The sequence below is a fragment of the Bufo bufo genome, chromosome 4 (assembly GCF_905171765.1).
Source record: "Bufo bufo chromosome 4, aBufBuf1.1, whole genome shotgun sequence".
NCBI lineage: Eukaryota > Metazoa > Chordata > Amphibia > Anura > Bufonidae > Bufo > Bufo bufo.
In genome coordinates this window covers 369,052,700-369,067,441 of record NC_053392.1, presented here as the reverse complement: position 1 = coordinate 369,067,441, position 14,742 = coordinate 369,052,700, and the positions used below count along the sequence as shown (strand labels likewise).

Below are 14,742 nucleotides of genomic sequence, written 5' to 3'. Positions count from 1 at the left end.
GCTACATTTAGTGTTTGTTAATTGTTTGCTTTTGCATTGTAGCTGTAGTAGCGTGCGCCTGTACTTTATTTTGTTTTGTTTGGAGGTGCTGGTCTGTGCTTTTTTGCAATAAACAATATCTTTACCATGGATTCTTAGCAAAGAGTCTTTACATAAATACAAATAACACCACGCAACAAAAAAAAAAACTTTTCTTCTGCTAACGGGCAAAAAACATTTGTCCTATTACAAACATTTGTGCGGATTACAAATCCAAAGTCAGAATTGTTAGAACACGTCACAAAATTTTGCTATGCATAAGTATGCCTAAATGAATTAAGCACTTGGAAAGCATTGAATAATTTTGAACAGAACGAGTTTTACTCCAACAATTACCTGATCTACATCAAAGTTTGTGTAGTAAACAGTGTATGAAAATGTAATGAAATAAAATTTTAAAAAGTCTTGTTTTTCAGTTTAAAAGTCTTACTTGAGCAAGGCCCAGTACTGTTAAACGTGCTTCAGGCATCTGATTTTGCGTTTGTAAACGGTCATATTTTCCCGTTGTAAAAACCAGCAATAGTCCCCCATCATATTGGGATTCCTGTGGCCCTGATACCTGTTCTCCATTGTAGAAATATATTTTCGGAACCGCTCTCCATGTTCGTCACTTACGTGTCCCAAATTGGGTGGGAAAAAGTCAAGATGGGAATGTAAGAAATGTACTTTCAATGACATTCGGCAGTCAAGTTGTTCATATGCTGTAAGCAGGTTGTCTACTAATTCAGCATAGTTTGCAGCTAGTCTGTTCCCAAGGAAGTTCTGCACTACTAGCACAAATGCATCCCAAGCTGCAAGACGCACTCGCTTTGTCAGATTCTTGCGCTGATCATAAGTAGTGTATTTGCCACATATGCAACAGAAATTGTCTGGATCATTAACACATTTGCGTTTATCCATCTAAAGTTTCAAAACTGATAGCACTATAAGGCCCCTTTCACACAGGCGAGTATTCCGCGCGGATGCGATGCGTGAGGTGAACGCATTGCACCCGCACTGAATACCGACCCATTCATTTCTATGGGGCTGTTCACATGAGCGGTGATTTTCACGCATCACTTATGCGTTACGTGAAAATCGCAGCATGCTCTATATTCAGCGTTTTTCACGCAACGCAGGCCCCATAGAAGTGAATGGGGTTGCGTGAAAATCGCAAGCATCCGCAAGGAAGTGCGGATGCGGTGCGATTTTCACGCACGGTTGCTAGGAGACGATCGGGATGGAGACCCCATCATTATTATTTTCCCTTATAGTATGGTTATAAGGGAAAATAATAGCATTCTGAATACAGAATGCATAGAAAAACAGCGCTGGAGGGGTTAAAAAATTTTAAAAAAAAATTTAACTCACCTTAATCCACTTGATCGCGTAGCCCTTCTGTCTCCTTTGTTGAATAGGACCTGCGGTGAGCATTAAATACAGGAACAGGACCTTTGATGACGTCACTCCAGTCATCACATGATCCATCACATGATCTTTTACCATGGTGATGGATCATGTGATGACCGGAGTGACGTCATCAAAGGTCCTTGACCTGTAATGAATGCTCACCACAGGTCCTGTTCAGCAAAGGAGACAGAAGGAGATGCTGCCATCGCGATCAAGTGGACTAAGGTGAGTTAAAATTTATTTATTTTTTAACCCCTCCAGCGCTGTTTTACTATGCATTCTGTATTCAGAATGCTTTTATTTTCCCTTAGAACTATGTTATAAGGGAAAATAATACAATCTACAGAACACCGATCCCAAGCCCGAACTTCTGTGAAGAAGTTCGGGTTTGGGTACCAAACATGCGCAATTTTTCTCACGCGAGTGCAAAACGCATTACAATGTTTTGCACTCCCGCGGAAAAATCGCGGGTGTTCCAGTAAAGCACACGCACATTTTCCCGCAACACCCGTGTGAAAGAGGCCTAACAGATCACTTTATCAAAATCTGTCCAGCTTGCCTTATATATTACTGCTGACATCAGCCTGAGTGCGTCCGAACAGGTCTGGACATGTCCATTGGAATATCTCCAATATAATGCATTAATATTATAACTGAATAGGCTTTGCATGTATAACTTAAAATATAGACGTGTCAGACAAATTCCGAGTTCATATTTGGAATCAGCGCGCTCATTTTAGTATAAATCACATGTTTTTCTCTCAGTAGCAAAATCATTGTTGCACGGTGTGATCCATGTTTAGTCAAGAGGGTTAAATGTATGGCACTGTACTTAGCCATGTACTTAGCATCTCTACTTATCATTATTGTCTTTTATTGTTTCCCGCTTACCTTTCACAGTACTGGCCTTCATATCCCTGAGGACAAGCTGTACATCTGTAATCATTAGTTCCTTGCATGATGCATGTAGGGCTGAAACTGGAAAACAAGTTACAGTCTTTATTGATGACATGTGAAGTGGAGCAGAGCACAATGTAATGTATTAATAGAAGAGAGACATTATTAGGTATAAATGCACAGGAAACAAGATGACATCCTGAAATTTATCATGCCACCGAAAGCTGGACAGAAATTGCTGTTCTTCTGCCTTTATTGTAAACAGACAAAACAATTTAACATCTTTAAAAATATGTTTAAGCAGTGAAGTCACTGGGTTCACATCACGTTTTTGTCTTACGTTTAACATATACAAAAAACATATGTTAGACGGATGTCTTCAACGGATGCCATACAGGGACATCTGCCACCATTGGGTTACTTTGTAAAAAAAAGTATACATTAATGTACATTTTTGCTGGACTCTGCATGGTGGAAAAGTGTAGTGTACAATGCTTATGTATCCTTTTTTCCCGTGGGAAAAAAACATGATGTGAACAGCCCCTAAAAATGTGCAATATGTATAGCAGCGCTTCATCAGAAGGACCTTTGGGAAATACTGGTATGTTCGTGTGTCAGAGCTTCTCACCTGAATGTGTTGTGCTGGGAGCACAAGAATAAATGTGGATACTGGTGCTGCCAGGTTTTTCCTACCATACACGATGTGCAAGGCTGAAGATCAAGAGAAGAAAAAGGTGCGGGATACAGCACCAGGTAAGTTGAGATAGATTGTATTTTAGAATTTTTCTTTATTAAAGTTTGTTTTACAGGTGATGCGTTTCGGGGCCGGACCAGCCCCTTCATCAGACTAAAAAACAACAAACTTCAATAAAGAAATATTTTATAGATACAATCTTTCTCGACTATCTAGCACCCTCTTCTTCTATAGTAATGGTGCATTAGCAGGTGGTGCTCCCACTGTGGTATCTTAATTGTATTTATAATAAGCTTCCATTATCGGTCCTTTTTCTTGAATATTATCATTTGTGCCCCCTTTCTCATACACTAGTTTGTGATGTGCTGCTAAAAAAAAAAAAATTCTTATATCATCCTAAAAAATGCTTTCAATGAGTAATGTTGAATCGCTGGACATCCTTACATTGAGCAGTGAAAGTGAGCAGTTGTTTCGGAAATTATTGCCCCACATAGCATTATACACAGCTGCCCATGGACACTGTAATTGTGTAATGTACACTGAATATTGTAAGTCCCGAATGTAGTGTAAATAGAACCTTAAAATAAAAAAATAAAAAATAGGATTTGTTAATGCTTCACAAACCCTGTATCCATATGCCATATATGGATACAGTATATGTATGTAATAAAGGGGTACTCCCACTTTGCATGACGTTGACCTCAGTAGGTACCATTGTATACTTAAAAAGGGATTATCCCATGAAAACTATTACTATGCAATGAATAGGGCATTGCAAATGTATTATTGCAATATACATGCAATAAAATAAATGTTAGTTTTTTTTGTGTTTTTTTGGGGGGGGAGACATTACACTTTCCTCTATGGTAGTGCCTAGGGTTGAGCGAACCCATGAAAGTTCGGGTTCGCCGGACTTTAGGTTAAAATTCGGGTTCGGGACCCGAACTTGACCTGAACTTGAACCCAAACCCCACTGAAGTCAGTGGGGACCCGAACTTCACTTTATTATTATCCATTATAACATGGTTATAGCGGAAAATAATAACATTCTTAAGGCAGAATGCAAAATAATATGGCAATTTAGGGGTTAAAAAAGACTCACCTCATTGATTTGATTGTGCTTCTGCAGTGTCTTCTATTTTCTTTCAGCAGGACCTGCAAAAGGACCTGCGATGACATCACAGCACTCACCACGTGGTGAGCACAGTGACGTCATTGCAGGTCCTTCTATTTTCATTCAGCAGGACCTGCCAAAGTACCTGCGATTATTTCACCACTCTCACCATGTGGGGAGCGCAGTGACATCATCACAGGTCCTTTTTCAGGTCCTGCTGAAAGAAAATAGAAGACACTGCAGCAGCGCGATCAAGTGGATGAGGTGAGTCTTTTTTTAACTCCTAAATTGCCATATTATTTTGCATTCTGTCTTAAGAATGCTATTAGTTTCTGCTATAACCATATTATAATGGAAAATAATAAAATGACCCGAACACCGAACCCGGACTGCAGTTCAGGTTTGCTCATCCCTAGTAGTGCCCCCTTCTGTTTATCCTTCTCCTGCATTCAGTAGTGGACTAACCTGCCCAGTATCTACTCTGCTTCCCTCACCTGATTGGTGGTATAGTGATCTCATAGAGAAGCATCTTTCATTCATTCAGGCCTGCTTCTAAATTCACAGAAATATGACAATATCTCTCTCTAACTCTAGCGTTATATGTGAGGGACCATTTTCTCTGCAGAGGAGGAAAGGGTTAAAAAGAGCTGATTACAATGTATCATTTAAGTTGCAGGTTCTTGATTAGCTCTTGTGACAAGCTGCTACTGCCCATAGAAAGGGAAGAGAGCCATCTAGATAACTGAGTAAGGGCTCTTTCACACGGAAAAACGCAAGTGTACTGAAAGCATTTGAAGACGGAACCGTCTTCAAAATGCTTTCAGTGTTACTATGGCAGCCAGGACGCTATTAAAGTCCTGGTTGCCATAGTAGGAGCGGGGAGCGGGGGAGCAGTATACTTACAGTTCGTGCGGCTCCCGGGGCGCTCCAGAATGACGTCAGAGCGCCCCATGCGCATGGATGACGTGTCCAATGCGATCACATGATCCATGCGCTTGGGGCGCCCTGACGTCACTCTGGAGCGCCTGGGGAGCCGCACGGACGGTAAGTATGCTGCTCCCCCGCTCCCCGCTACACTTTACCATGGCTGCCAGGACTTTAGCGTCCCGGCAGCCATGGTAACCATTCAGAAAAAGCTAAATGTCGGCTCCGGCAATGCGCCGAAACGACGTTTAGCTTAAGGCCGGATCCGGATCAATGCCTTTCAATGGGCATTAATTCCGGATCCGGCATTGCGGCAAGTGTTCCGGATTTTTGGCCGGAGCAAAAAGCGCAGCATGCTGCGGTATTTTCTCCGGCCAAAAAACGTTCTGTTCCGGAACTGAAGACATCCTGATGCATCCTGAACGGATTTCACTCCATTCAGAATGCATGGGGATAATCCTGATCAGGATTCTTCCGGCATAGAGCCCCGACGACGGAACTCTATGCCGGAAGAAAAGAACGCAGGTGTGAAAGAGCCCTTAAGCCTGTATTCCACTGCACAATTTTTCGGCAGATAATTGCTAACGAGCATTCGTATGAACGCTCGTTAGCGATCATCTGGCAGTGTAATACTGCCACCAGTTACCTGATGAATGAGCAAATGCTCTATTATCGGGCAATCCAAATAATTTAATATGTTAAAATATTATTGTGGTGTCTAACGATCTGCAGCCAGCAAACTACTGTACATCATGGGGATAAGCGATGGCATAGCGATCATAGCGACTCCTCCATTAGTGAGCAGGTGATTGCCGGGAGGGAATGCTTCTGCAACATTGAGCTGTGTAATACAGCCTTAACACAAAATTTTTAGATTTGTGAAGTAACCTCTTTAATGAGAATTTGTTTGTCTGCCCCTCCCAGTGTGATCAGATCATCATCAGGGCCCTGTGTAACCAGACAACTGTGAAACTGCACAACTCCTTTAAGAGGTGCTTTGCCATTGAGCAGTGTAAATCAAGGCTTGCATCTCTCTTGTGTTCATTTCAGTTATATCTCTCTTGTGTGCTCTTCAGGTTTCACAAGATTTTGACACCAGTTTAAGACAGTGGTGATGAGAGGTGGAGACAGGCAGCAAAGGACCCCCATGAATGTTTGGTTAGGGGCCTTGCACATGACCGTATGCCCTCCAAGACATACGGTCCGTGAGCAGGCCATATGTCCTGGAGCGGCATTGATCGTGCGCACGGGAGTATACAGCATCATAGATTGCAATGATGCTGTGTACTTCGGGGGACCCGTGGGACAATTGTCCCGCACTCATATGATCTTATGAGTGCAGGACAATAGTTCCGTGGGTGGCCCGACCTCCACGGCATCAATGTAATCTATGATGCTGTGTACTCCTGTGCGCACGATCAATGCCATTCTGGGACATATAGCCCGCTCACGTCACGAACCGTATGTCTCGGAGGGCGTAAGATCATGTGCAAGAGCCCTAAGTAGAGTTGAGCGGACACCTGGATGTTCGGGTTCGGCAGGTTCGGCCGAACTTGAAAAAAAAGTTTGGGTTCGGGACCCGAACTTGACCCCGAACCCTATTGAAGTCAATGGAGAACTGAACTTTTGCCCACTAAAATGGCTCTAAAATAGCCCTGGAAAGAGCTAGAGGGCTGCAAAAGGCAGCAAAATGTGCTTAAGAGCATGGAAAATGCTCTGCAAACAAAGGTGGATAGGGAAATGAATAAAAAAAACATAAAAGTCCTTAAAAAAATAAAAATTAGGAATGATGTAGGAGGAAGAGGTTGAGGAGGCGGTGAATGGGTGGATGTGGCCGTGTAGGCTCACATGGCGGTCTAGGTGGAAGCGGCGGTGAAGGAGGAATAGGTAGCCAACACAGATGTGTGTTATTTTGCATTTTTACATAGGGGTATCCCCCAAAATATTGGGACATATAAAAAAAAAAAAGGAATAAGCGCACTTGAGTACAAGGATGGATGGTTGAGGCTGTTAGAACTGTCTATTCTGCACAAGGTACAGACAAGTCTTGTGAGATCCAGGCCTGGTTCATTTTAATGAACGTAAGCTTGTCCACGTTGGCTGTGGACAGGCGGCTGCGTCTGTCTGTAATGACGCCTCCTGCCGTGCTAAATACACTTTCAGAGAGTACACTGGCTGCAGGGCAGGCCAGCACCTCCAAGGCATACAGGGCAAGCTCTGGCCATGTGGACAATTTGGAGACCCAGAAGGTGAATGGGGCAGAACCATCATTTAGTACATGTAGTCGTGTGCACAGGTACTGTTCCACCATGTTGTTCAAATGCTGCCTCCTGCTAAGACGTTCCATATCAGCAGTTGGGGCCGGTTGTTGCGGCGAGGTGACAAAGCTTTTCCACATGTCGGCCATGCTAACCCTGCCTTCTGAGGTGCTGGCGCTGACACAGCTGCGTGGCGACCTCTTACTCCTCCCCTGCCTTTGCCTTGTGCTTCCACTTGTCCCCGGCGTCAGTCGGGAATGCTCTCAGGAGCGCGTCTACCAGCGTGCGCCTGTAGTCGCGCATCTTTCAATCATGCTCCAGTGAGGGAATTAAGGACGGCACATTGTCTTTGTAACGGGGATCCAGCAGGGTGGCCACCCAGTAGTCAGCACACGTTAAAATGTGGGCAACTCTGCTGTCGTTGCGCAGGCACTGCAGCATGTAGTCGCTCATGTGTGCCAGGCTGCCCAGAGGTAAGGACAAGCTGTCCTTTGTGGGAGGCGTATCGTCTGCGTCCTCCATATCCCCCCAGCCACGCACTAGTGATGGGCCCGAGTTGCGTTGGATGACACCCCGCTGTGAACATGCTTCATCCCCATCCTCCTCCTCCTCCAGTAGTGGGCCCTGGCTGGCCAAAATTGTACCTGGCCTCTGCTGTTGCAAAAATCCTCTTTCTGAAACAGATGTTTTTTTTTCACCCCAGTATGCTCCAGTAAGCAAAAAGCCGTATTTGTGGTCTAAATTTCAGTCACTTATACACGTCTAATCCCAGATGTGCAGTATATCAGAGGGTTTTTTAACCCCAGTAAGCAAAAAGCCGTATTTGTGGCCTAAATTTCAGTCACTTATGCACGTCTAATCCCAGATGTGCAGTATATCAGAGGGTTTTTTAACCCCAGTAAGAAAAAAGCCGTATTTGTGGCCTAAATGTGACACTCACTTATGCACCTATAATCCTAGATGTGCCCTATATGAAACAGATGTTTTTATTTCGCCCCAGTACGCCCCAGTATGAGAAAGACGTATTTCTGGCCTAAATTCCACAGTCACTTATGCAGCGATAATCCTAGATGTGCACTATATGAAAAAAAGTTGTTTTTTTTAACCCCGGTTTCTCAAAGCAGTATTTCTGGATTTGCAGACATGCAGATATCCTGTGCTGGTGCACTATCGTTGCATAAAATGGCTGCTGATTATGTATTGATATTGACTAACTGAAGGAAAAAAAGTTCGTTTTCAGCAGTAGTTGGCTCAGGGCAGGCTTAAAACAATTGTGCACTGCACCCACAAAACACATTTGCTGTAGATCGCTAAGTAAAGAAGCAGTTCTTCATAAGATTTCTCTCTGATCTCTCCCTCACAGCAGCTGCAGCCTCTCCCTACATTAATCCGAGCAGAGTTACGGGCGGCGCTACGTGACTCCAGCTTAAATAGAGGCTGGGTCACATGCTGCAGTTGGCCAATCACAGCCATGCCAATAGTAGGCATGGCTGTGATGGCCTTTTGGGGCAAGTAGCATGACGCTTGTTGATTGTTAATTTCAAAAAGCGCCATAAAAATCGTCGAACACTGAACCCGAACTTTTACGTAAATGTTCGGATTCGGGTGCCGAAAAATCTAAAGTTCAGTACGAACCCGAACTTTACAGTTCGGGTTCGCTTAACTCTAGCCCTAAGTCTTTCCTTCCTGGGTATAATACCATTGTTATGAGATAATACGAAAGTTACTTGTTTAAGCAAGCTGCAATTAAACTTTTATTGCTATCTTATTTTTTATGGTAATGCAATTGCATTGAAGAACATGCCAGGTTCTAATTATTCGGTTATTTCCATCTTGAGAGCGGTGGCTCAGGGTTTGTCACTTCAGTAAATTTATACATTTTATCAGCATTGAAAGGTATGGCCTTCTACTTTTGTATTTGTCACTGATGATCAGATCTACTATTTCTGCTCCAAACATCTACAACTATGACAATAACCTTGATATTCAAAGAGCTTTTTAGGCAATTCTATAAGTATTATTGTATTATTGCATAAGTATTAATTGTATAAGTACTATTGGTAGCAACTTCCTAAAAACTGGCCCAATACTTCTATGTTTATTCTACAGCATAAGCAATTCAAAGTTTTTGTTATTAAAGAATAACAAAAGCCACTCCGCTTAGCTAATCCTGGCATAGCACATGGTTACAGAGTTCCCATGTGCTATGCCAGGAGTTAGTAAACTTCTGGGGGGGGGCACAGGCAGGAGCACCAATATGCACTCCTGCCCATACTCACTGCGCTGCTGCTGCCCATTCATAAAATGTGTTCTCCGTACACCGCTGAGCAGTCAGCGGTGTACAGAGAAGTAGATTTTAAGCGCATAGGGAAAGGTGCACTTTAGTGGGGTAAAAAAGTGTAATAAAAATACAAAATACATTATTAAACTATATATTTCAAAAACTATTAGGGCTAGGGATGAGGAAACTTCATATTTTGAAGTTTGAGTTTGTGTTCGGGTCGTGGTATATGCTGAATTGCGTTATGGATTCCATTACCACGGACCATAACGAAATTCCATTATGGAATGCCTAATGGAATGCCTTTAGAGGCATTCAGTTATTCATTCCATCATAATAGAAGTCTATGGCCTGCAGGAGAGGACTGCAACATAACAAAAACCAGACGGATCCGTTATACTTGCCATAGACTTCTATTATGACGGAATGAATAACAGAATGCCTCTAAAGGCATTGTGTTATGCATTCCATCATGGAATAGCATTATGGTCTGTGGTAACGGAATCCTTAATCCAATTCAGCAGATACCGCAACCCGAACACAAACTTGAACTTCTAAATATGAAGTTCGCTCATCCCTAAATAGGGCATTAAGGGACACGTTCACAAAAAATTATACAAAAGTTTAGTTACTCCTTAAGTTTATGAATGTATGCTGTCTTTATATGTAAGTATATAACATTTATGAAATAAGAATAAAAATATTACTGTAGTCTTTTGAGCAATAGTTGTGTTGAACTGTATATTTTTAAAACAGTAACATTAGTCATCTGTCATCATATACCAATTGTCCCATTACTTTTGGTTCCTTAACATCTGGAAGACACATATGCAAACTGCTGTAATTCCTACACCGTTCACCTGATTTGGATGTAAATATCCTCAAATTAAAGATGACAGTCTGCAGTTAAAGCACGTCTTGTTTGTTTCATTTCAAATCCATTGTGGTGGTGTATAGAGCCAAAAATGTTAGAATTGTGTTGATGTCCCAATATTTATGGACCTGACTTTATATTAAAGCATACCTGTTGTTTTAAGTGACTTTTCAGGATAAGCTGTCATGCGTGGAACATTATATCTAGCCATTATATAACTTGTGTTCTGAAATTATGACCAGTTTTACCCTCTGTAGGACCAAACTCAAATTGTCAGTTATGCCTGAACTAATGGACAGACTAGCTGCTATGAAATCTCCCATACACTACCCACAGAGAGGAGGAGAAGGAGGAGATACACACAGATGTATCAGCGACATCATGGAGGACATTACAATAAAACACTGAGCAATGTAGCTGTATCCAGTGCTAGGGAGAGACAGTGAAACACTTATGTTTGACAGTGTGGAGGTGGCAGAATTAGGAGGCCACAGAGTGGAACGGTAACATAGTATGTAGGTGGCGGCAGCAGCATGAGGAGACCACAGAGTGGCAAGGTGACATAGTGTGGAGGTGGCAGCTGCATGAGGAGGCCACAGAGTGTCAAGGTGACATAGTGTGGAGGTGGAAGCAGCATCAGGAGGCCACAGAGTGGCACAATGACAGTGTGGAGGTTGTGGCAGCAGAAGCATCATAGGAGGCCACAGAGTGGCACAATGACAGTGTGGAGGTGGTGGCAGCTTTAGGAAGCCACAGAGTGGCAAGGTGAAATAGTGTGGAGGTGGCAGAAGCTTTAGCAGACCACAGAGTGGCAAGGTGACATAGTGTGGAGGTGGAAGCAGCATCAGGAGGCCACAGGGTGGCACAATGACAGTGTGGAGGTGGTGGCGGCTTTAGGAAGCCACAGAGTGGCAAGGTGAAATAGTGTGGAGGTGTCAGTAGCTTTAGCAGACCACAGAGTGGCAAGGTGACATAGTGTGGAGGTGGCAGCAGCATGCGGAGACCACAGAGTGACCCGGTGACTAGAGTTGATCGCGAATATTCTAATCTCAAATTTTTATCGAAGCTGCAGCATCAGGAGTCCACAGAGTGGCGCAATGACAGAGTGTGGAGGTGGCGGTAGCAGAAGCATCATAGGAGGCCACAGAGTGGCACAATGACAGTGCGGAGGTGGCGGCAGCTTTAAGAAGCCACAGAGTGGCAAGGTGAAATAGTGTGGAAGTGGCAGCAGCTTTAGCAGACCACAGAGTGGCAAGGTGACATAGTGTGGAGGTGGCAGCAGCATGAGAAGACCACAGATTGGCAAGGTGACATAGTGTGGAGGTGGCCGCAGCATGAGATGATCACAGATTGTCAAGGTGACATAGTGTGAGGGCAGCAGCAGCATGCAGAGACCACAGAGTGACCCGGTGATCGCGAATATTCTAATCTTGAAATTTTGTGAATGAACATGTTTTTGCACTTGCACTTTATCCTCTATCATATCATATAGATGGACTGATCTATGGACGTAGTATCCGCTGTGTTTATCCTCCAGATGATGTTGTTTCTTTCCCTGCACCTATGCTTTTTTTAATCATGTTTATGTAATATGTGTAATCATGTAATAAAAAGACATTCATTTACAAGCGGTCTGGTAGTCATTTGTAGGTTTTGTAGATAGTGATATAGTGTAGCTGATAGGTTCCAGTGCAGGGTGTTAGGTAGTGTGATAGGAATTACTGTTTCTCTGGTGTCCATACATACATGCTACAGACATAGTGCTGTGATGTCACAACAATACTTAGTATTAGAGACCTGATAAAATGTGAAGTTATATGTATTGCGAAAAAATATGCTCATCATTAGTGCCGATTATAATAATAATTCGTGAATTTATTGCAAATATTATGTGAAAAATTAGTGAAAAAGAATATTGCCTATGCCGCTCATCACTACCGGTGACAGAGTGAGGAGGTGGGTGGCAATACCAGCACCAGCTGAAGATGAAAGAAGGAGCACTTTGAATCAAATGTGTGTCAGCATCAGAATAGTAGCTGAGGCAGGTAGCCAGAAGAAACCGGTCTCTTTTGTCAAAGTGTTGGTGTGGCACCATTGATTATCTAGTCTGATGCGTCAGGCATTGGTGGTAGTGTTGATCGAGCAACAAAGTGCTCGGGTGCTCTGGTAGAACACTTTGGGATGCATGGGCACAATGGAAGTCAATGGGAGAACCCAAGCATTAAACCAGGCACCCCTTGCTCTGAAGAGGGGAGGGTGCTGGGTTCCACTGAGGTCTATGCAGAAGATTTCTCTACAGTGGGGGAATCCCCCAGTGTGAGTCCGCGCTTAGGAGTCCCTGCTTTGACTTCATATATAGCTATGTCCATATATGGAGTCAGTGCTTGCGGACACCGAGTGTATTTAAATATAATTTAGCCTCTATTTCTGAAAAGTTTCTGCCAGGATTTGAACTCACAACCTTCTACATTAGAGGCATGAACCTTTTTTTTTTTTAACAAACTTTATTAAACTTCCAACAATAACAATTATATAAAAGATATCGTTATTAACATTTTTTCCTTTTTTTTTTTTTACCCCCCTACCCCCCTTACTCCCCGGACCGAGGGGTGGTGGTGAAGAGTGGAGGAGCAGAGGAAGCTATATGAATTCCAGTCTCCCCAGATTTCACTCCACTTTTTCTCGGTATTTCTCTGCTTATACAAAATATATTCATATCTCTTAGTAATATTCACCAGATTTAACCATGTGTTCATGGTGGGGCTGTTTTGCGAAAACTAAGAACGTGCTATCAAAAGTCTTGCCAAAAACATTATCCTAAATAAAAGATTTTTTATATTGCTGACAGCTCACCTTGGCAAGCTCACCCAGTACCCAACATTCAGCGGAAAAAGGGATCCTCACCTTCAATTTTTCCTCAATATGTTTATGAATCGCCCCCCAGTATTGTTTCAACTCTGCACAGGACCAGAACATACGCAAATAATTCAGGAACATCACACCTAGGACATTTGGAATCATTCCTAATCCCACATCTATTAAGCCAAAGAGGTGTAAGTCCACTGGCCAGAGGAAGAAACACCTCCAAATCGTACTTTAAGTAAATTTTTATAAAGTTGGGAAATCTTCATCTTCTGATCCAGATTCCCTTTACACTCATTAAATTGTATTGAAGTTTGTATTTGGAGCCTAATTTTTTTCTTTATGCTCAAAAGTGCCGATTTTAGCTGTAGATACCGAAACCATAATAACTCCCGTGCATTTTCTCTCTGTGATAATTCTGTGAATGAAATAATATCTCCATTACTTACTACCTGTGTCAAATATAAAATATAACTTTTTTGCCAATATTGATCCTTAGCTAATTCATCTAAGGTTTGTAAGTGCTGATTATACCATAAATGCGTGCATCTCAGTGAACCCTTCATTCCACACCAAAGTCTAATAGAGTACCATGTCTTCATAAAGAGATTCCTGGCAGGTCTAAATTCCCTATTGGGGTTGATCAATTGATCAGAGTCCAATAGAGTGAAAAAATTATCATATGGAGATCTATTGACTAAATCCCTACACAGTGGGCATGAACCTTAACCATTCAGCTATATAGCAGAATAAGAAAAACCTCATAGTATTTCTCATGTAGTAAGTATTCCTATACAGCATAAGTATCATTTTATAGTTAACTTCAGGTTAACATGCAGCTCTATAACGTAGTAGTTAAGGTTCTTGGCTCTAATGTAGAAGGTTGTGAGTTCAAATCCCGGCAGAAACATTTCAGAAATAGAGGCTAAATTTAATTTAAACATAGATATATATATATATATATATATATTTTTTTTTTATAGCCATAATATATTTACATATATTATTATATATTTAGAAAATATAATGTATTGTAATATATGTAAATATATTATGGCTAAAAAAATATAAAAGTTTTTGAGTTCAAATCCCAGCAGAAACTTTTGAGAAATAGAGGCTAAATTAGATTTAAATACACTGACTCGAGCATCGCGCTCGAGCACAAGCATTGTTCGGCCGAACACCGCGATGTGCCGAGCATCGCAATGCTTGAGTCAAAATGGTGTTTGACCGAGCATTCTCGATCAACAATAATTGGTGGGTGGAAATCCTGGCTGATCCACGCCTGATTCATCTTGACCAAGGTCAGTCTCTCCACATTTTGGGTGGACAAGCGAGTTCTTCTTAGGGTAACTATGGCCGCCGCCGCACTAAACACCCGCTCTGATGCCACACTACTGGCCGGACAGG

At 42.4% G+C, this 14,742-nt stretch overlaps 1 protein-coding gene across 2 annotated transcripts in view; it reads right to left on the bottom strand.

Moving 5' to 3' along the window:
* Positions 1-14,742, bottom strand: part of LAMA2 (laminin subunit alpha 2) — a 1,085,231-nt gene that overhangs the window by 271,980 nt on the left and 798,509 nt on the right. For both annotated transcript variants that reach the window (XM_040429125.1, XM_040429126.1), the window contains exon 31: positions 2,320-2,406. In XM_040429125.1, the coding sequence (XP_040285059.1) occupies positions 2,320-2,406 (87 nt within the window). The remainder of the gene's footprint in view (positions 1-2,319; positions 2,407-14,742) is intronic.